The sequence below is a fragment of the Phasianus colchicus genome, chromosome 5 (assembly GCF_987193195.1).
Source record: "Phasianus colchicus chromosome 5, bPhaCol1.hap1.1, whole genome shotgun sequence".
Lineage (NCBI taxonomy): Eukaryota > Metazoa > Chordata > Aves > Galliformes > Phasianidae > Phasianus > Phasianus colchicus.
Window position 1 is genome coordinate 28,345,064 of NC_143440.1, and position 22,418 is coordinate 28,367,481.

Below are 22,418 nucleotides of genomic sequence, written 5' to 3' on the forward strand. Positions count from 1 at the left end.
TGGTTGCTATCACGTCCTCTGAATCAACTGGTAGCAGAGCATAGGAAGAAGCCAGGGTCCTAAATGCATACGTAGTTACATCTGAATTAAAATTAATTCAAACCTTTAATGAAAGTGAATTCACCTGCAGTTTTTAAGAAAAAGTAAAAAGTTCACATCCCAAAAGCACTTTTTTTAACCCTTGCAGCACTCTCACAATTTATAGCAGCACATAGGTTAAAACAGTTAAACTGGAGAGCAAACAAGAAAGAGCTGAACTAAACTTCAGTTTCAGAGTGAAAGGAGATCTGAAAAGGTACTGAAGAAAAAGTACGGTGAAGAAAGTAAGAAGCAAAGACCATGAGAAGCAGCCTTTCAGTACACCTAATGGGAGGCTATAAGAAGGAGACTCAGTAGTGAGAACTGTTGTGATAGAACAAGAGGAAACAGTTACAAACTAAAACTAAAAGAAAGGAGATTTAGATTGGGTATAAGAAGCTTTACCACAATAAAGGTGGTGATGCCTTGTCACAGGTTGCCCAGCGAGGCAGAGGATGCCACATCCCTGGAGATGCTCAAGGTCAGGCTGGAAGGAATCTGAGCACCTGATCTAGCTGTGGGCATCCCTGTTCACTACAGGGGAGTTAGGCTAGATAGCCTCTAATGGTCCCTTCCAACATAAACAATTTTACAATTCCCTGAATCTATTAAGGAGGCATGCTAAGGTATGCCTGCAGACCCAGTTCTTCCAAGTCTCCTGTTGTCTTCAATGAGGCTGGACTCAGTTACATTGCTATTAATATAAAGCAGGTGAAGAAGATTTTTTTGTGCCACTGTGGACACTCATAACCTCACACAGCACTTAAACAGAACAATATAACCAGAAAAGCATTACAACAGAGATGTGAGGACCAGCACAAAAGAAAGGGGCTACAAAGGAAGGGAAGAAGAATGCTCACCCGTGTCAAAAGACAGCAGGGATTGTAGGGTCACAGGGGAAAGCTCCACCAAGGAGGGAGCTCCACCAAGAAAACCTTCCCCAGTGGCAGTCAGCCCTTAAATGGGGTCTAAGAAAGGTGCAGCCAGGCTCCACCCCTTCTGGTCACACAGCTGAATTGCCTTCACCTGTGCTCCCAGGGCTGACTGGGTCCTTTCCCCAGGTGCTCAATCAGTGGTTCAGGCTGTGACTCAGCAGCTCCCATACACCTCACATCTCACATATGCCCTTCTATATGCTGTGCTGTGCCCCTGTATGTCCCACCGTTGCCGGATGCGTGCAGGACCCAGCAACCTCTTCTCAATGATTTGGGCTGGGTGAGGAGCTCTGCCTGCCGTGACTCACCCTGCCTCATTCCTCCAGGGTTGCGCAAGTTGCTTATTTTTTCCAGAGTAAGGTTTTCTTCCACATTCTTTCTGAGATTGTTTCCCTTCAGTAAAAGTGCCGCCTTTGTGACGATTTCACCCAAAGGGTGCAGGAAATTAAATAATGCAACCTGGCCGAGTATCAAGGGCCCATTTTCTCAAGGGGAACAGGAAAAGGTGATAATGGTTTGGAGGCACTGGAAAACAAATACGTCCTAAGCAGCCTGCAATTGTTTCATGCGAGCGAATGAAAACAATGAGCTTTGAGCCCTGAGGAAGCAGCGTGTGGCTCCAGCAGGACCAAAAATAGCTCGGGAGAGAATTTCTTCATTGTTACCGCAGAACAGAAAAATAAACCCCGTTTAACAGGCGGCAACGGAGGCAGGGACGAACGCTAGCGATGCCGACGCGCAGCCCGCGAGGGCCGGTCGGGGCGGAGGGACGCAGCCGCCGGCGGGGCCGCAGCGCCAGGCCCGACGCGGCGGGGCAGCGCCGGAGCCACCGCGGCACTGCAGCGCCCCCCGGCGGCACTGCGCGGCTCCGGCTGCCTGCCCGGGCCCAGGCGAGGGCGACCTTCCCGTGGCACGTCCCAGCGAGAGCTGCCGCCTCGCACATCCTCCTCCCCTTCAGCTGCCGAACTTCTAACCCTTTCCTTTCGTTATCCTCGTAAAGAAACTTTGGCACGCTATCAGCAATTCAAGGATGGACGTCTTCTGCTAGGAATAACTAGACAAAACAATTCATACGCTAAAATTCAATAGGAAGGAATCATCTTTCTTGCTGCTTTTACTCCCAGTTCTTTGCTGGTCATGAAGAAGCTACCCTGTACTAGAAATGATAACCATCTGAAAATAGGAAAATGAACTTTTTGTAGCTATCAAAATGGTCTCACTGTAGCATATTTTACATATGCAGTAAACATGAGAGAAATCAACTTTTTACAAGGGTAGAGTGATAGGGCAAGGGGAAATTCTTTTAAGCTAAAGGAGGGGAGATGTAGAATAGATGCCAGGAAGAAATTTTTTACTGAGAGAGTGATGAGGTGCTGAACAGGTTGTGCAGAGGCTGTGGGTGCCCTGGAAGTGTTTAAAGCCTGATCTAGTACTTGATCTAGCAGCTGGCAACCCTGCCTGTAGCAGGTGGGCTGGAACTTGATAATCCTTGAGATCCCTTCCAACCTAAGCCATTCTATGAAAATATTAAGAATTAAGAGCATACCAAGTTTTCCTAAAGCTTATTAGAAAAGGGTGGTTTCAGTTTAGAGTTTTAATTCCATTAGGTACTTGTCCACAATCCCAGGTAGGCACCTGTCGTAGTTAGAAGCTTCAGTCTAACAAGAGTAGATGCTGCTCTGGAATAGAATCTTTGCTGGTCTGAATTTGATGTGAATACTTGTATGGGAAATGTAGAGTTACGGCCTGAACCACTGATTGAGCACCTGGGGAAAGGACCGGTCAGCCCTGGGAGCACAGGTGAAGGCAATTCAGCTGTGTGAACAGAAGGGGTGGAGCCTGGCTGCACTTCTCTTAGACCCCATTTAAGGGCTGACTGCCATTGGGGAGGATCTCTTTCTGGTGATCCTTTCTTGGTGAAGCTTTCTGCTGTGAACCTGAGATCTGATGTGGGTGAGCAATCTTCTTCCCTTCCTTTATGGTACCTTTCTACTGTGCTGATTCTTCTGTCATTGCATCTCTTGTAACACCTTTCCCGGTGTATTGATCTAATTGCTACAGTACTTAATGAGTGTGACACGAAGCTCCAGATGTAGCAGAGCAGGAAAACATACTTGAGGAATACTAATGTGTAGAAAGCCTGTCATTTGTACATCAGTGAACCTTACTCTTGCTTAATTAAAATCACTTAATTTAGAGGAAAAATACCACACTATGAGAAAGGAGGTGTGTATCCTTCAAGAGTTAATGTTGTTTAATATTAGATTTTGAGAACTACTTAAGTGCCATTTAGAGTCAATGGCATTCAGCAATCTGTGTAGGAGAACTCCAAGAACTGTATTTCTCTCATGTTCTATGAAAGTTTCAAGCTGTATGGAGTTGTACAGATCTTTTACAGTGGGGAGAACCAGAGCTCATCAATTAGTGAAAGAAAAAAATAAAGTTAGTTAATTCTGGAATGAAAAGGCACATGTGTTGAGATAGTTGCAGCAGCAAAGCATGAAATTCATCTTCACTGTTTTTTGTCTCTCTATGGATTGGGTACTGCTAGGGATGGTATTAGAATAAAAATGTGATCTGTGTGTCTTTCTGCCCATACTTGCTGAAAGATCAAAACAGAATTGAGTCCATTTCCATGTAAGTACAAGGAAATCCCCTTCCAGTTGCCTTGTGAAGTACTTAAATGTATTCAGAATAACACTTGAGTTTAGTCATTATGGTAGACACACTGTAGAAAAATGTAGGAAGAAGATTTTTCTAGTAAAAACTGATACTTTTTTTTTTTTGAAGAGGCTGTTCTAACTGATTCTGTTAAGAATTTAAACTGTGATTGTGAATAAAAGGAGGCAGCAGGCAAATGTTGCCTATTCCCTCAAGACAACCTGAACAAAAACAATTACTACAGCCCTGACCTATTTGGTCTTATTTTAGACTGAGGTTTATTATTCTGAGTAGCAAGCAAACTTGCTGAATACATATTAGAGAAAAAAGACATCAGCCTCAGTAAGGAGAAAGATGGCTTTTCATTTGGAGTAAAATAATCTAATTTCACAACTTTGTAATGACAGATTTAGCACAGTTATGGTTTGGGTATAAAGTTACAAATCGGATATGAATGCTGGTGTCAGTAATGGATGTTGTGTCTTTATATGTCGTATTTCTAATGCACCATTAGAATTACAAATAAAGTTTCTATCTGTCTCTGGTGGTTTGAGTTCACGTGCAGGATTCTTCATTCTTGTGTTGTGTTTCTGAAGTTATTCAAGGATGGCTTCAGTAACCTGAAAACTGACTCAAAGTATTTGACAACTTAAAACCTAAATGAAGCCAGGAACTAGCTCTTCTCTTGGTTTTGACTTGTTTTTTGTTTCATTTTTTAAACAAAAACTCACTGTCCTCACAAAGAAAGATTCAGTCATTCCTTGGGCAACAGGCTTCTATGGGAAGCCATGGTGCCACAGGCAGTGTTGGCAGTTTGGCAGGAAGCTGGATGCTCTGAGGGAGTGCTGAACTGGTAGTGCCACTGAAGTATGCTGTGCTGCTTCATTCTTCACATGCAACATAAAAAGGAAGATTGAGGCCACCAGTGATTGTAAAGATTTCAGTACTCTTTCATGAAAGGTTTGTTCTAGTGTCAGTTCTAGCTGAGCAGTAACTGGAGTATTTGCTCTGCAATAACTTCTCTCAGATCCTCTATTCAAATTGCTTATATTACTGTTACATACATTTTCAAAAATGTGGCACAATGTTATCTGTGGGGTGTTCCTCTGCAGGACTGCCAACACACCAATGCCAAATGAAATGGGCTATACAAGCAGTTTGGAATGCAATGAATTATATAGCATGTAAATTGAAGTCACCAGTAAAGCAAAGAAAGACATAATTTCTCTTAGCTGTGTATCTTCCAGTGCAGTTAGGAAGCTCATCTGAAACACTTTCTGATTTATTTTTCTTATATGAATATTGATAAATGTATCAGTGCTGTTTGGCGTGTGTGAAATCATACTGTGACCTGTGAGTTCAAAAGATGAATCTTTAAGAAACTCACATTTTAGCCCAGAATTTCCACTAACCAGTGTTTTCAGTCTTGTTTTATTTTCCAGGTCATCTGTTCCATGAAGATGTAGCCATCTGGGAGATTAGCATATATATATATTTTATGAAGCAGAGCTCCCTCTTGTACTGACTCAGATGCTGAAGTCCCAGATTCACAGCCTCCTTCCTAGTCAGCACGGCACAGCTTGTACAGCTTCTGTTGCCAGTGGCTTACCTCTCTCCTGCATGAAGAGCAAACCTACATTAAAGTGATGCTGGTAAAGCAGTACTTTTCTAAAGTGAGGAAAAAGCACAGTCCAGTTTTACAGCCATGCAGTGAGGCAATTTATAATGGTAGAAGAATCAATTCGTCAGTGAAGCTGACATTATTTGAGGAGACATTATCAGTTACTGATCAAATAACTGTCTACTGGCATTAGACACATCTCCAGATTGCTTTATATGGCTCTATCTGTGGTTATAACCATGGAACACAGTTGACATACATCCTAGGAAATGTATAAAAGCCAAATGAGAGCATTAGTGCCAGGATAATTTAAGATGCAATATAAATTACTATGGAATGCATAAAGAGTGAGCTATGCTAAGGAGACGCACAAAGGAGCATCTCCTTAATCTTTTATACCTTATAAGTGTGCTGGCAGAGATGTGTTTTCATCAAAGCTATTGTTGGAACAACAGTAGTGACATTCTAGTACTATGTGGTAGATACTGGTACTATTTCTTCCTTCTGGACCTTTTTTGTTTTTTTCTTCTGTAGTATTTCATTTTTTTTTTTTTCCTATGAAGAACTCTGGAATGCCAAGATTTTCATAACCAGTATATGTTTATAACTATGGACTGGCACATTAGAAAGATGTTGTTATAAAACAGCTAGGTCCAGTTAAGAGAGGGAAAGGTGTCAGTGGAAAGAGCACTAGTTTAACAGTGTACACAAATAATTCTCAGAAGATAGGGCAAAAGCTGAGATGGTTGCCCTAAATGTATATGAATAATGGAATGCAATCAGCAGGGCAGAGTTTTTGAAGCTAAGACTAGGGATAGATGGGTCTCTTTTCTCCTCTAATAACTTTGCTTTTCTAACACAAAAGCAAAACTAAGCCTGCATTAAAACTCTTGGTCCTAAATTTCTGTTATGAAGGCATTCTGAACTACATTCAGATTATCTGTATTTTACAGATTAGTCTCCTTTTAAAACACATTGTGATGAAATCTGTTGCCAAACATTCAGAATCACTGAATGGGATTCAGATACAGACTTTGAGATTTGAATCCACAGTCTAATTCTCATTGTTCAGACTTGCTTGAATAATAATGGAATGTATAGGGTCATCTTAAAAAAACACATAAGGAAAAAACAAACAACAAAACCCTCCACTGTAACATGTATGCTATTCATCAGACAATTGTGTGCTATTACAAAACTTTCTGTATCTTGCAAGAGTTAAAATATCATTCAGACTGCCTATGCTGTTTAATGTTACCTTCTTCTGACTTTTGCCAGTTACTGACATATTAGTTTAACGTTAACTGACTCTTGATATCAAGATAAATAGATGAACTGCCTTTCCAGTCTGCCCAAATCATTACAAGCAGAAGCTGCTTTCTGAGATAACTGGTGAACGATGCCAAGAGAAATCTCTGAGAACAGTAGAAACCCTTGAGGGCTCCTGCAGAGCATTTCCCTGGTCACTCTCCCAGCTCCAGGTACTTGTTGCTCTAGGTTTCCTACACAAGTGACACTCTTTCTGTAGAAATACATCATAGGAGAAGAAAAAGCACCAGGAGAAAAAAGAAAAAAATCAAGATCTATTTTACAAGTTAAATTGGCTGTGTACTACAATACCAAGGTACCCCACACGAGGGCAGGGCTCCGTCTCATTAGCTTGCTGCAGCAGGCAATCTGAGTATGTATAAAGTCGATTTACTTCGAGTTTTCACCATCAGCTGTGTAACTCTGCTGCTATCAAACACCAAAACCTTTGAAGCAATCTAAACATACTTCAATCAGCTAAAAAAAAAAAAAAAAAGAGGCCTTTATTTTGTTGTCTCATTAAATTTTTCAGAGGACAATTTTTAAGGAATAATACTCACTTTGGACTGTATTTTCCCATTGTCTGGTTTAAAGAAGCCATTATTTTCCATTAATATAACTGGACAGAAAGGTACTGGATGCAGCTGAGGGTGTTTTAAAGGACATTAACACTGCTCCTTCAGATTTCTCCTCAATTATCTATTATTTGAACTCCAAAGCTAACCTGAGTGGGGGTTGAACAGGAGAGGTCTGCCATCCCCCATCCCATCCCGTGCCCTTACATCACGCTGGCTTTAATGATCATGCCTGTGCACAGCCCTAACACGAATCAGACCAACCTGAAAAGCTGACTGAAATCTCCCTGCCTTTACAGGGTGGCTTAGCTTTCAGCTGGATGAATGAGCTGCAATGACTGTAGAGCCACGCAGGCACTGCTGCTGGAATCAGGAAAGCAGGTCAGGCATGTGACACGGCGCAGGGAAGCCCCTTTCAGCAGCAGTAACGTTGGATAAGCTCAGATTAATGGTGAAAACACTGTTTAGTAACAAAAGAACAGTGGAAAGAGTGCACCCTGAGATCCAGCCTCACCGGCAAGAGGGAAATACAAAAGTCCCGCTGCAGAACGTTGAGGAAGTACTGCCTGTCACCTTGTGCATAAAAAAAAATCCAACAAAAGCTCCAAAACAGCACCAAATGCTTCACTTCGAGTGCAGAATTAAAAAAAAAAAAAATCATTTAGCAAAAAAGAATTGTGTCATTCCCTTTGCAAAACTCTGAACAGACACTAAACTCAAGACTTCACGTGGGAACACAGCTGGGAAAACAAGCGTTCCCAGTCAGGAGGCGCTGCAGCCTTTTCACCTGCAGGCTTATCAGTGACACCTGCAGCGAAACACGAAGAAAGCCGCCCTTTCCCGTCACTCAGTGTTACGTTTTTCCCTTGGTGAGCCATCCGCATTAACCTTGCGTGAAGCCCAGGTAACGCCTGCGCTGGCGCACAGCCTGACCACGCGGGGATAAACGAAACCGCAGCCCTTCCACGCTGCGCCGCCTACAGCCGACCGCAGCGCAGCCGTCGCGGCTCCTCACGGCACGACATGGCGGCGCCCCGCCCGCAGCGCGCTCCCGCGGCCTCGTGCCGAGCGCAGGCGCAACCCCGCCCAAAACCGCTGCCTCGGCGCCGCGCGGAGAGCCCGCGCTGCCATTGGCCAGCGGCGCCGCGGCCGGCTCCGCCCTCCAGCTGGCGGCGGGCGAGCGCGGCCCAGCCCACTCACGTCCGCCCTCTTTCGGCCCTCCCCGCGTCGCGCCGCTTTCCCCAGCCAACGAGATGCGGCGGGGAGGGAGGGGCTCGGGGCCCTTAACTGACACTCGCGGCGAGGCCAATGGGGAGCGGCGGCCGCTGGGGGTGGGGGGGGACGCCGGTGAGCGCGAGGCTTCGGCGCGAGGGGGGGTGGGCGTGGCCGAGAGGGCTAGAGCCCTCAATCGGGTGAGAGGGAGGCGTTGACGGGCGTGAGCGGCGGCCAATCGCGGCGAGGAGCCGGGCCGCCCCTCCCCTCCCGCCGCCGAAGCTGCCAGAGAGTCAGGTGGCTCCGGGATGCGCGGCCGCGGCGGCAGGCGGAGGCGGGCGGGGAGGAGAGGGATGCGGCGGCGGCCCGGCGGCACGCGCCGCCCGCCCTCCCCGCTTCCCGCGCTGGGCTGAGGCGGCTGCGGGCCGGGCCGCGGCGGCAGCACCCGCTGCCGGGCCGCGCCGGGCCGCATGAACAATAGGCGGCGGTACCGGCCCCGCCGCCCCCCGCAGCGCTCGGCTGCCGCGGGCGCCTCCCCCTATGGAGCAGCCTCGCCATGGAGCCCCTCACAGCGCTCAGCCAGGAGGGCGCGGGCGGCGGGGAGCCGCCGGGCGGCGGGCCGCTCTGGACGGCCGTCTTCGAGTACGAGGCGTGCGGCGAGGACGAGCTGAGCCTGCGGCCGGGAGACGTGGTGCAGGTGCTGTCCCGCGACTCGCAGGTGTCCGGCGACGAGGGCTGGTGGACCGGGCAGATCGACCAGCGCGTCGGCATCTTCCCCAGCAACTACGTGAGCAGCGGCGTGCAGGGGGGCGGCCCGGAGCTGCGCGCCCGCTACCCGCCGCCCCCCGCCATACAGCGTAAGGAGCGCGGCAGGGGGGCGCCGCGGGGACGGGTGCCGGGGGAAGGGGGCGGACCGGGGCCGCGGCGGCGGGGAAAGGCCCGGGCGGGCGGTGGGGGAGCGGCGCGGCGAGGCCCGGCCCTCGGCTCGGACGGCCCCGCGGGGGCGGCCCCGGCAGCGGAGCGCGAGGCTGCCCGGCACTGCGCCGCGCGGGGCTGCCGGGGGCCTTTCCTGTCGGGAGCCCCGCGGTCTTCTGTCTCCGGGCTCGGTAGCGCGAGCGTTCGCGTTTATCGCCGTTTCCCTTTGTTAAATACCGTGCTCCCGTGGGCTGTGAGCCTTCAGACGGCTGAAGCTTCGTGGCTGGGCAGTGCCGCAGCCTCCGGTGGCTCCCCTTTAGGAATGTCCTTAAGGAGAGAGAGGTTGCTGCGTGGGAAGCGCTTGCTTTCTGCAATGATCGTTTGTTACTCGTTCGTTATTTTCCTTGCTCCTAACCAGAAGTCTGTTATCTTTTACTCCTATGTTAATTTGTGTTAGCAGGTTCCCATTTGCCATTTCCCTGCTTTCAAACGCTGCTCGATAACACCTCTGAATGAGTTTTATCAGAGTTTGGATATTTGGGCCTACCTGAGAGTTGCATGATTAAGGTGTGATGCTGAAAGTATGGAGGGGTTGGTTTGTACCGAGTTTCAGAGCAGTTTTGAAGCCTTTGAGCCATTTCATTTTTGCTTATTCTTGCTACCACGTACAATTGCGGAAAGTGAAACAAGAAGGAATGGCTGTTATTAGGTCTTGTTTCTATCAATATTGACAATTCAGGCAAGAATAAAGTTGTGGTTTTGTTTTTGTGGGGGCAGAGAGGAATCTTCAGATTAGTAGCCTTTTCTAGAAAGTAAAAGGAGTGAAAAGGTGCTTTGTCCTATCTGGGACGTATCTCCAAGGAATACAACTAATAGCTTCATTTTTTTTTTTTTCCTTATTCCACATCTGCTTGAAAGCATTTAGGTGGAGAGCTCAGTAATTTTTAGAATTACCCTTGGAAATATGAAAAGATTGCTGGGCAGCAGTGGGGCTCGCTTTCATGCTGGAAGAGTGTAGGCTATTTTTCCCACATGCAGAAAATGCTGCAAATGCTCAGTAGGTTTTGCCTCATGACAGCTGGGAAGAACCATTTCTACAGAGATTCTTGAAACCTCAGCTCCTCTCATGCTTTGAGCTGTTTAAGCACAGTCTTTATAACTATGTATTCTCCTGTCCTATTACACTTACTGTGGCAAATTAGTTCAGGAACAGTTGTGGGGTTGCACCATCTCCCTTTATTCTTGTTATCTTACCCTTCTGTTGCCCTACCTGCTGCCCTGCCCAGGACAGCACTGCCTCTTTTCTCAAGTAAGCAACCATATGTTCATGATGGAATAGAATTTATTCCCCTGCAGTAAGTTTTTAACGTGCATTCTGGTGGTGGTGAGGTGTTTGTTTTTGTTTGTTTTTCAAGAAACAGTGAGATTTGGATAGATAGAAAAGTTGGTTGCTGTTAAACTGGATTTTGAAACTTGACGTTACAGATTTGCCCTTCACAAGGAGTGATGCTCCCTTTTAGAGTTGGTGCTGCTAACTTGAGGGCTGTGTGGAGTACCGATCCACTGTTAACTTGCTTAATGGAGTAATACAGAGTAGTAATTTGTAGCAGTCATGCAGGTCGTTGCAGAGATGTACACCTCAGTGCAGAAGCTATTTTTAGTTGCTTCCTGAAGTCTATCTTCATGTATCATGAAGGTGTTGGAATGCAGGGTCTTGAAACATTGCTTCCACTAAGAGTTGTGGTAGCGAGTGGCTGCACACTTCCAGCCATCCTGACAGTGCTTACCTTGATACCCTGAGGACAACTACTAAGCATGCTCTCCCTGCATCCCTATTGAGGCTGTCAGTGATGGGTCCATTTGAAGGACCCTCATCTACACTGTGGGCTCTTATGCATGACAGACACAGCTAAGTGGCTTAATCATATGGTGTAATAAATACCAATTAAACAGCGATTACTTTGCAATTGTCAACTTCACCACTGGTTAATAGCATACAGGCTCTGTAATTTCTTTCCAGTCCAGGACCAATGATAGCACTTCTAAAGTTCTACAGCAATGCATTCTGCACCCTGTATGTTCAATTTATTATAGCATGTCTGATAAATTAACTTGAGCTTAGAGGAGGGGTTAGCGTGTTCAGAGAGATAAGGCAAAATGAGTCTTTTATGTGCTACTGTAGCAGTAAATCGAGTCTGTGAAGTTAAACTAAATCAACACAAAATACTTCTTTAATTAAAAAGCTTGTCTAAAAGCGAGCTTTTTCCTGATGGAACTACTTTTGAGGATGAGAAGGCCAGTCTGCATTAAAGAAACGTACACGCATTCAAGGCAAAGCTAGGATTGTTCCTGCAAATAAAAGAACTCATTTCAAAATTCCGCGCAGTGTCGTGTCTTAAATTTCACCTGGAAGCGTAAATCTCGCTTGTGTGCCCCAGACTGCCTCAGCTGTGCACCCAGCAGGGCGTTACTGTTTGTGAAGGGGTGCAGCTGACGGCGCCCGCGCCGTTCGTCTTCCGTGCGTGGCCTTTCCCTCCCGGCGCGGCCCCGGGGGGAGCTGTCCCTTCAGCACCGCCGCTGGCCGGCCGCGGGCTGGCCGCGCCGCGCTCGCTTCCCGCGAGTCCTGCTGCGGGCTTACGTGTTTGGTTCTTCTCGGACTCATCTTTGACTCCATTGTTCGTGGAACAATAGAGAAAAGAAAACAGGCGTTCTTATTATGCGCTATATGCAGTAATAAAAAATTGTTTTCCTGATTGCTGGCCCTGCATGCTCAGTATGCAGTCTGATCCATCTGTTTGTCACACAATTGTCAGTACTGTCAGAATTGGCAGGCAGATCTCATGGGGAACAAGTCTGCAAAGCCTTTAAAGTGTGGAGGAATAAGCTCGATTTTGGAAGGACTAAAAAATTGTTAGTGGCATTTGAATAAAAACTTTCAAATACGGATGAATTCAAGAGAAGATGTTTGATGTTAACTTTTAACTCTATAACAATAAGCACTGTAGTCACATAAGTGAAAATTAGCATGTGACTTTCTCTTGTTTTAGTTTTCAAAATATTGCACTATCAATGAGGGCAAGAAATTAGATTTATCCTTAACGGTGTTTCAGCATGTTAAGATGATATTTTTAAGTGTATCATACACAGCAGTGATGTTGAAATTATCACCATTGAGTGACTACTTTATGGAAGTTTTTATAATACTACAAGTTCTTTTTTATTGTGCTAGTTCTTAAAGAAGTATTATCAGAAGGGACTACTGCTTCCATCTGTGTAATTTTGGGGAGAAAATTGGCCCATCTTAGAAGGGTAAGGGTGAGGTCGGGCAACGTGGATCTTGAGTTAATATACAGGCTGCATACTTGCTAAATATTTACATCTTTTTTTTTTTTTTTTTCCCTCTTTTCCTAGTCTTGGAGATCGACTTCTCAGAACTTGTTCTGGAGGAAATCATTGGCATAGGGGGCTTCGGAAAAGTATATCGAGCTGTGTGGATAGGAGATGAGGTTGCTGTCAAGGCAGCTCGCTATGACCCTGATGAGGACATCAGCCAGACCATTGAGAATGTCCGCCAAGAAGCCAAGCTCTTTGCGATGTTAAAGCATCCCAACATCATTGCCCTCAGGGGCGTATGTTTGAAGGAACCTAATCTTTGCTTGATCATGGAGTTTGCCCGTGGAGGATCATTAAATAGAGTGTTGTCTGGTAAAAGGATACCTCCTGACATTTTAGTAAACTGGGCAGTACAGATTGCAAAGGGAATGAACTACTTGCACGAGGAAGCAATTGTTCCTATAATTCACCGTGACCTGAAGTCCAGCAACAGTAAGTGCTATACAATGAACAGTAAGGGAGCTGGGATCAATTTTCAGAAAGAAGTAGTATATAGAAGAGAGGGGAGTAACTCTAATTTAGGAATCCTTTCTTGTGAACCACTGTATCCTCTAATTTAATCCCGGAGGGGTTTAGTTGTCTACAGTATGGTGCTACAGACCACAGAAAAACATGTGAATGCTGTTACTTTGTAGAAGTGACATAAGTGACTGAAAAACTGTAATTGGAGTATGCTTCTGTAGTAGTTCTCATAAGTTTGATGTCTTAGTTCTTCTGGCACTTCAGTGGATTCTGGTGTGTTGGAAAGTACTTTTGAGCTTAAACTGTGCACTTTTTCTACTTTTTTGAAAGATAAAAATGTCTTTTGGAAAGATTAACGCCCTAAAGCTTTTATTTTCCGTGCTATATTTTGCTGTATGTATGAGATATAAGACTAATTTCCTTACGGGAGATAATCTCTACCAAGTGGGAACTTGTCCCAGTCCCTCACAGAGCTAGTGTTGACAGAAACGTTTATTCAAGTAAATGCAATGAACCAATACAGTCTAGAGCTGATGTTTGTGGTGTGTTACGTGGGAAGCAGCTGACCCATTAAATTACATGGACTAGAGCATCAGTAATTACAATTCTGGATTCTACTCAATAGCAATAGCATTGTTGTCCTCAGTCTGAGGTGGGTTTTTTTTGGTAGTATACCTATTTTTTTCTCCAAACTTTACCTTGAAGTCAAACGTGCACACAGAACCATTATTTATGAATGTTAGAGCAAACTGCTGCAGTGGCTTAATGATCATCTTCATCCTGATGTCAGTTTGCAACTGTTTGGCTTTGGCCTTTCTCTGTGCTTATTTCTTGTCTAGATGACAAAAGAAATCAACTATCTGCATGTTAACTGCAGTGATTTAGTTAGATGTGTTAGTATGAATCCATTTTTATTTATGACTTGAATTAATAAGAAGCGCTGTGAAATGGGTGCCTGAGATGCAGGCACATGCCCTCCTTTGCTTTGAGGACAGTAACATCTAGCAGAGAGGTCTGACAGATGGGAATTTTAATATCTTAAATAGATTTGCTAGAGCTGGTATTAACCATTACGATGCTATAAATTTCAAGTCTGCAGAATCTCCCTATGCTTTTTGGCCTTTAGTCTTTTTTCTTTTCCTTTAGAACTAACTATGTATGTTCACTGCCACAATTATTAGCTTTTATTGGCGAGTTTGAAAATAGGAACTATGAATTTTCAAATTTATTCCTATATTATTATTATGCTACCAAAGTTTCCCTTTTTTCTTGAAAAATCAAGGCAATCTTAACATCTAAACTTCTTCCCTTTCAAGTGGCAGTAGTATTGGCGTATTAATAAAGTGAAAAGAAAGATTGAGTGGTTGTGTTAATTAAGGAAAGGCTGGCTTCATCTGTGAAAAAGAAATAATTAAGTTAAGAGTTGCTTACCTAAGCAAATACTGTCTTACTTCTCTAGCAGGCTGTTAAGACTTGATTGCTTAGTGTCTGAACGTTTTTGAGGCTTAGAAGGAAAGCTAATTCTGTTATGTCCTGGCTTTTCACTGTTTCGTTCAGACTACAGACTGCTAGTTATGAAAGGAAAATGTACCAGACAGAGTACCAGTGAAATGAGAGGGACATGGGCACACAGGATTGCCAATGAAACTCAGATATGGGTGAAAGAAAGCATCTGTTCTGGCAACAAAAAGAAAAAAAAAAAAGTCTCTTGTCACAGTGATTCAGCAGTACATAATTTGTGCTGCACTGTAAATCTTCAGTGAGAAGTGAAAGGTTCTGCTAAATAAATTGCTAGAATTTTCCTCATTTGGGAAGAAACAATTGGAAGGGAATAATCAATGAGAATGCCTGTTGAATAATTCTGGGATGTTCTATGTTTGGAGCAGAGGGGGGGAGAATTCCTAATTATTATTACATCACCGTGTATGTATTGTTTGTGTTTTGTGTGGTTTTCTGATGTACTTAATTTTTCTATTGCTGTGCATAGTTGAGAATGAATTAAGTTTTTAGCTTTATGGCTGAAGAATTACAAGCTTGTCGCGTTTTTTTTTTTTTTGGTACAAGTTTCCACCCACCAACTGGGTAGACAGTAATGCATCTCTGCAGAAGGAACAGTTTCTGCTCACCAGATCTTGGAAAAGATTCTTGCAGGCAACTTCTGCCATGTACTGAACATCTACCACTATTCCAGAGCTGCCATGAGAGCATCAGCGATATTGGTCTACTGATTTGTACTGCCTAGCTTTAGTAATAGGTACTTGTACAATCCTTCTACATCTCGTCTTCAAGAACCACCTGCTATCTTGGACTTGTGCTGACTGTCTGAAGCTGCAGGAGTCATCAAATGAGGGTTAGGGATTTAGATGGGGAAATGAGAAGGAACAGTTGGCTTATTTAAAGTCAAATTTCCTGCTGGAGTAGTAGAAGATCAGATAATGCTTTGCTTTCAGATGCCTGCCTATGTTCAGGCAGATACAGATAGCATAAGGACAATACTTCATGCTGAACCTTCTAAAAACAGTCGTATTACGTTTGAAACTATGAAATGAGTCAAATGAACACCTTAATGCAAGTCTGAGAAATTACCCAATTATATATAAGGATTTGAAAATATCCTTTTTAATCTGAAGTATCGCACTTTTATCTGTGGAAGTAGGTACCCCAAAAAATCTAAATTTGTTTTCAACGTTTTGGATGGCATAGTAAAGAATAGGTTTTCATTGCTGTAGGAGGTAACTCCATTTTGTATGGAGACTGAACGTTGTGAGATTATTTGGGAATTCTGAGAGGTGTAGTTCCTTGAGATTTTCTCAGTCAAAAAACTCTTGCAATTTTCTATTCTTCTTTTAATCAAAAACTTAAGCATCTTATTTTTGTTCCACCATTTTTCTTAATTTATTTGACATTTTTGTTATCTTACATTTTTTTAAAAATTAATCCTAATGCATTTACAGTGTAGAAAGCATCCTGTAAATTTTAGAAGCAGTGTTCATTTCGGTTAGAATTTTAATCTTTGGAGGTGAGGTTCTGAGCTGCCTGTTCTCATTGCTGGATGTTATCAGGAAATGAGCGTATGAAATCTTTACAGAACAGACTGCACACCTGTGACTTATTTTTAGAGATCTGAAATTCTTTTGCTGAATGTCAGTTTGCAGCGTGTCTGGGAGGTGAGTGTTCCACTGGAATTGCCGTCTCACGTGTTAGCTGTCTAACTACAGAATAGAAAGAGGATAACCCAGGAAAGCTGTTCAGTTCTGTTGTGAGGGGATGAATCTCTTTTATTTCTTGCATTTGGTTCAAGAGACTCAGTTCTTTTTATATAAGAAATTAATCTTTTTTTTAATCTGTTGACAGAATCATCTGATTCTTTCTTCTTTTCATTTGGTGATATTGTTAACCTTTGCCTCTTCTCCTGCATGTCAATGCTCTACTGAGCATTTGCTACAGAATTGTTAGTAGGCCTCTCCCAGTGTGGAGGCTTCTAAATCATGGAAAAGGGAAATGCCTACTGGAGGAAACATCATTGTGTTTAGAACAGCTTTTGGCATTTCCCTTTCTCATCTTTCTCATCTGATAGGAGTCTTGTTTCTGGCCATGGGAAGGTGTTCAGTCAGTAATGCTGAAGATCGAAAAGGGCAGTCTTGCTGGTTTCACTGGAGGCACTGTAAATAATCAAGCTGTTTCTATCTGTCTGCCAGCACTAGATATGCCAGCATTGTTAGAGGAATAATGCCCATTAACTAATGCTGCAGAGAACTAGCAAAAGTGTATTTGCTCCTTTTTTTAGCTGGCTCAGCAAAATATGGTTGTTCTTTGCACAGCACTAAGATTTTGCTGAGGGTATTCATGCTACTTAGCAAAATGCTTTATAAAAGCTGCTATTTGCATTCTATAGAGTGACACAGATTAGCAGGGAAGTGACATGTCCAAGGTCAAAGAAAGAGGTAAGGACAGAGCTCAAAATAAAGCCCAGCAGTTCTGATTCATTCAAGTCGGTAGTTCTTTTCTTCTTATTCTTTCGAGGTGTTCACCTCACCACATACTAAGAGGACCAAGGTAAGTCTGTGGTATCCTGAGAATTAAAACTCTAGCTTTCTGAAAATCTCCTGAATCTGCTATAGCTTTGATTATTAGTTTTATACGGTTAAGCCTTTTTCAGTTCATAAAAACGCTAATAGAGCTGAGTTATGGTCTATAAACAGTTGTTCCTAGGAATTAAAATGTTCTTTGTTCTTTATTTTTTTAAACTGTGGTCAGAAGCAAGGGTAGTTTGAAACTAGTTCGAGTGCAGTCTCAGGACAGCATGAGTTGAATATTACATAGCAGTGCTGCTAACACTTGATTAGTTATCTCATTTCTTGTTGCAATATTGGGATCCCAATCCATTTGTAAATGACATTCTTCCTATTGGTCCATTCTGAGAAGGAAAAATGCTTAATGTAAACCTTTTGCTCTATCTGATGACATCACAGAGGAAAGTTTTCTCAGGGTCTGGTTAATGTACTAGTTTGCAGTTTGCAAGTCTGCACTGCTATTACTGCTTCTTGCACTTCAATGTAATTTGCTGAGTAATTCTCCAGTGTTGCACTTTCTACCCAAATGGATTTCCTTTGTCAGTGCTATGAAATGAATGTGAGTAATGCTTCGTATAAAGCATAGTGAAACTATTTTAAGGACATCTGAGTACTTTATGCTGGGTGGATTATTGATTTGGCTTCAGTTAGTTGGTCTTTCTCCTGTGAGGGGGAAGTGAGATAAAAGTTTTTTTTTTTTTTTTTTTTTTTACAAAAGCTGTGTGATTAATTTAGATTAAAATAGTCCATATAGTAAAATCAAGTCTTTTATACTGCCTGAGTACACTCTTGGAGGTGATTAAAGATGGCTTTTTAGGTTTGTAGTGGAAATGCTAAGTATGGCTTGAATCAGTGATTGAGCACCTGGTAGGAAGGCAGGGCCAACCTTGGGGAGCTCAGGTGCATGCAGTGCAGCTGAATGACCAGGAGCCGTGGAGCCAGGATCCTCCACTTCCCATTCTTCATTTAAGTGCTGGCAGTGGAGGTGAGGGTATCTTGCTGGAATCTCTGCATACCTGAGGCCTTCTGAAGGTAAGCAGCTTATTTCCTTTATTTCTGTGCCTATGGCTGTCATACTTGAGCAAACCCTCACTTGCAGCCTAGCACCTTGCTGCTCTGCTGTCGTTGCTGCACTTTCCCTTGTGTTGCAAGGTTCTACACTTCAGCAATTACCAGATTTTGTGGATGTGCTACATGGTATTGCTAGTGGTGCTTAACTTGCAGTTCTGGTTTCTCTGTTCTTTTTTGCATCTCCCTAGAGCATCAGTCTTTGTGCTGATGCTCTCATCGCTTGTATTGTGGTTAACAAGTTCCAGAGAACTGTATACTTTTCTTAATGCAGTAATATGGTGATGAAAGTCATGGCAGTAATCTTACAGTTTGTGTTGAATAGAATGCAGTACATTAATTTCATTTTTTATCATTTCAGAAGATACAAGTTACACCTGAAAGCAATTCTAATTGATGCAATTGAGACAGTGGAAATTCAAAGAAGGGAGATGGTTTACTTCATGTTTTTTAAAATTTTATTTTTATTTTAGCCTTCCTGAATAAGTGCAACTACTTAAAGGTGTAACAGGTGCTGTCATGCTGCAGATTTACTATATTCAGTATGCATTAGTAGGTTTCTGAGGGGATGTTTTCATTTTGGAGATGTTTTGTTTAGTTGAATATTAATTGCTATCTTCAGTGTGAATTATGGGTCAAAAAGGAAAGAATGTGAAATAATTCTGATATGCAGAAGAAAACTTTGAGATACTTCTGCTCTCACTAAGCAGCAAAAATACAATTTTACAAATGGAATTCCGTGTTTTTGTAGACAAGAATGGAAAGAGTTGATCTCATTTTTAGAAGTGAAACTGTTTTAAACTTTTTAAAACCTACCTAATATCCTTTCCATTTCTCACTGCTGCTATGTATAGTTCTATACAGGGTTATTTGTCATAAGAAAAAATTAACCAAGTGTTGTGTTACTAAGCACTTTCTCCCAGTTGTGTGTGTGGAACCATAGAAGAGAGAGGAGCAGGCTCAACCCCCATCATGCAGGAAGTGTACCTTGGCATCTGTGTGCTGATCCCATGGCTTCAGTAACTGCCATCTGTGCCAGAGCTGTGATAAATCTGCTTGTCTGAAATTTCTTTTAAAGCAATAAGTTGAGAATGAGAACAGCTTTGTGGTCTTTCTGGGAAGCTGGGATGACTTTCAGCTGCATTTTTTTTTTTTTTTTTGTTCCTACATCAATCAACTTGATTTGTATTTCAAGAGAAATATACTTCTGGAATTTGCTTTGGTTGTTAAAAATGTTGATGGATTAGCTGCTTGTGTTGTGGCTGCAAACCTTTAGTTAAATCATGAGTGTGACTTCAGCCTTGTTGATTTACAGACTTGCTGCTTGTGTGTGGAAAATGATAGTGTAGCTTTACTAGTAACTGAGGGAAATATTTCTGCCACTAAGTTTTTGCTCATTGCAACAGTTACAGTGTTTAAACTGGGGATTCCTGGAGCATTTCAGGGGCACTGTAATGAATTGCTGATATGGAAAACAGTGAAAGGGCTGGTAGGGCATGTCTTATGGGGTAAGGCTGAGGTCACTTGGGTTGTGCAGTGTGGGGAAAGTGAGACTGAGAGGTGAACTCATTGCTCTCTGCAACTTCCCGAGGAAGGAGAGCGGAAAAAGAGGTGCTAGTTTTTTCTGTCTGGTCACCACTGATGGGATGTGCAGGAATGGCACTAAAATGTGTTGGGAGAGGTTCAGACTGGACAGTAGGAACTACTTATTTACTATGTGGACTGTCAGATACTGGAACAGGCTTTTGAGAGACATGGTTGATGTCCCACACCTGTCAGTGTCCAAAAGGCATTTGGATAATGCCCTTAGTAACAGACTTTTAACCTTTGGTTAGCACTCAGGTGGCTGGGGTCAGTGAAGGTCCCTTCCAACTATTCTAAACTATTCTAAATAATTGCTGCAAAGATGATGTGGGGTGCGGGGAGGCAGTGGGATGCATGTGGATCATGGCCTCAGCAGCCATAGAATCACAGAATGTTGAAAGGGACCTTAAAGTTGATCTAGTTCCAACCCCTGCTACAAACAGGATTGCCTCCTATTAGACCAGGTTGCCCAAAGCCCTATCCAGATGGCTTTGAACATTTCCAGGGGTGAGATGTTAGGCTTTCCTGATGTTTCTCCTATTTGGGTATATGCCTAGAAAAAGATATTAGAGAAAACAGCCTTCCATTGACCTTGATTTTTTTTTTTAAAGTTGTGAAATGATCCTGGAAAGAAAAATTCCATAACTTTAGTTATCAACAGAAAATTGTCTAATTCTACTTACCGAAGTGTTATCAATCTTGTCTTTGGATAGATTGATTTGATTTTTGTTGTTGTTGTTTTTAATCATTCACATAGTGTGACTTTGATATGATTATGGTCTTCTGGCAACTGAAGGACATGTCAAATGTTTCATCATGTTGCTTTGTAGCTCACTGTGATTAAGGAGCATAAGTCAGATCTAAAAGCAGTGTAACACTTCAAAAAGTGGACAGCTTTCTGATGGTTTTGATTAGCATTTCTGATGGTATGAGCTGTTGTCTTTTGTGGACTTGTGCAATAGTGCATGACTGCCCTCTTTCTCAGCAGCTGGCAATTTCTTTTACTCAGCTTAATGTAAAGCTGCAGTATTTAAGGAAGCCTGGATTTTACTGTAGTCAGCTCTAGTTTTGTGTTGATTGGACATCTCTGAACTTGTTTACATTTTGTTGGGATTAGTAGAAATTACTTCTGTTTTCTTAATGTTTGTACTAAAGTCTGATATAAAAAAACAAAAACAAAACCTTTAGAAGTGTTTTTGTTGTTGTTTTGTTTTTTTTGTTGTTGGTTTTTTTTTTTTTTGCTGCTGCCTATGGAGTTTTTAAGGCTCCTTTACCTTCTAGATTGTGGAGTATCTATCCATTCCAGGAATGAAGGATATTTGGTATTTATTGATTGCTTCATAGAGATGCCTTAATTGAAGCCAAAGCAAAACAGTTCTGTGTTCCTTTCCCATCGTTAGTTTCAGGTTTCTGTTTGTCTGGAAATGGCTCCCTCTGAACCAGTATTATTATTAAACTTTTTGGAAGGTCTCCTGAGTGACGATGAATGTGAATGTTATTCATGTGATTCTACTTTCCTTGTTCCCTTTTACCTGTTTGTTTTTATTGTTGCATGATACTGTTCTTATACCTGATTTGTTGCAAGCTTTTAAACTGATACAATTTGGCAAAGTACTGTATTGGGTACAGAGGTGGTGATATTTTTCCTTGGAGCATTTAACTGATAACGAAGAATAAAACAATCCAAGCCTGAGCACGAAGGCTGTTCCAGTGTAAACAGTATGGTAGGATTTAATCTGAATCCAGAGTCAAACAGCACCAGTTTTCCAGTGAAGTCACCTGAGTGTTCTCCAGGGGCATTCTAAGTGTTTAGCACCAGATCACTAAAGCGATAAGACTTTCAGCTTGCTAGGAGAAAGGATGGATTCTAAATATACTATGGCTCTGGAGGCCTTTCCTATCCCCTCCCCCTTATGCATTAGCTTTTTACAGTTAGTATACTGCACGGCTTAAAATCAGAGAACTGCTGTGCTGTCACGTCCATTACCTCTTCTAGGTTGATAGAAGAAGACAGTTGGCCAGCTTTATGGCTTTAGCGAACCCTCATGTAGCCAATAATTAAAATGCTTTTTCCTTTCAAAGCATGTACGTATATATTTTAGTGTGATGTTACAGAATGGTTAATAATAGAAAAATATTTGCTGATTACTTAAAGGCAGCATTTATGTTCTTTGGTTTTCCTTCTAAGATGTAAAATTTTGAGCAGGACTTGAATTCTGTGATGTACAGGATCTTATGCAGCAACGTGTAACCTTCTGCCCTGCAAACAGTCATTAGAATAAAAGTGCACTCCTTCTGAAATGTACAACATAGTACCCAACAGGAGGTTGGCTGAGGGCTGCATGCGGAAAGCCCGGACTCGGTCCACGTGCGGATCTGTTAATCACTTTAAGTTCTTTGAATGTGGGATCAGGAGCAGATTGCTCATTATCTGGATACTTAGGAAGCAAAGCTGTGCAAGCTGACTATGGAAGGTACAGCTAAAATTACAATTTAAATTTTGGCATGCTACTACAGTACAAGATTTTGGAGT

At 42.9% G+C, this 22,418-nt stretch overlaps 1 protein-coding gene and 1 long non-coding RNA gene across 16 annotated transcripts in view; one reads left to right on the forward strand and one right to left on the reverse strand.

Annotated features, from left to right (window-relative positions):
* Positions 1-5,214: 5,214 nt before the first annotated feature.
* On the reverse strand, positions 5,215-7,529 carry LOC116229256 (uncharacterized). The gene is made up of 3 exons (XR_004166975.2): positions 7,443-7,529; positions 6,916-7,080; positions 5,215-5,290 (listed from the first exon to the last, which is right to left on the reverse strand). It is a non-coding gene; the product is annotated as an uncharacterized LOC116229256 (long non-coding RNA).
* A 1,332-nt stretch (positions 7,530-8,861) lies between these two features.
* MAP3K9 (mitogen-activated protein kinase kinase kinase 9) overlaps positions 8,862-22,418 on the forward strand; it is a 122,928-nt gene continuing 109,371 nt past the window's right edge. For 9 of the 15 annotated variants that reach the window (XR_016466891.1, XR_016466890.1, XR_016466892.1 and 6 more), the window contains exons 1-2: positions 8,863-9,247; positions 12,717-13,130. Coding sequence is in view for 5 of the 15 variants with exons in the window: in XM_090141108.1 (XP_089997234.1) it covers positions 8,947-9,247; positions 12,717-13,130 (715 nt within the window). In the remaining 10 variants the exon portion in view is untranslated. Of the gene's footprint in view, positions 9,248-12,716; positions 13,131-22,418 lie in introns of all 15 variants that reach the window. The other 6 variants (XR_016466886.1, XR_016466887.1, XR_016466888.1 and 3 more) reach the window with 2 other exon arrangements.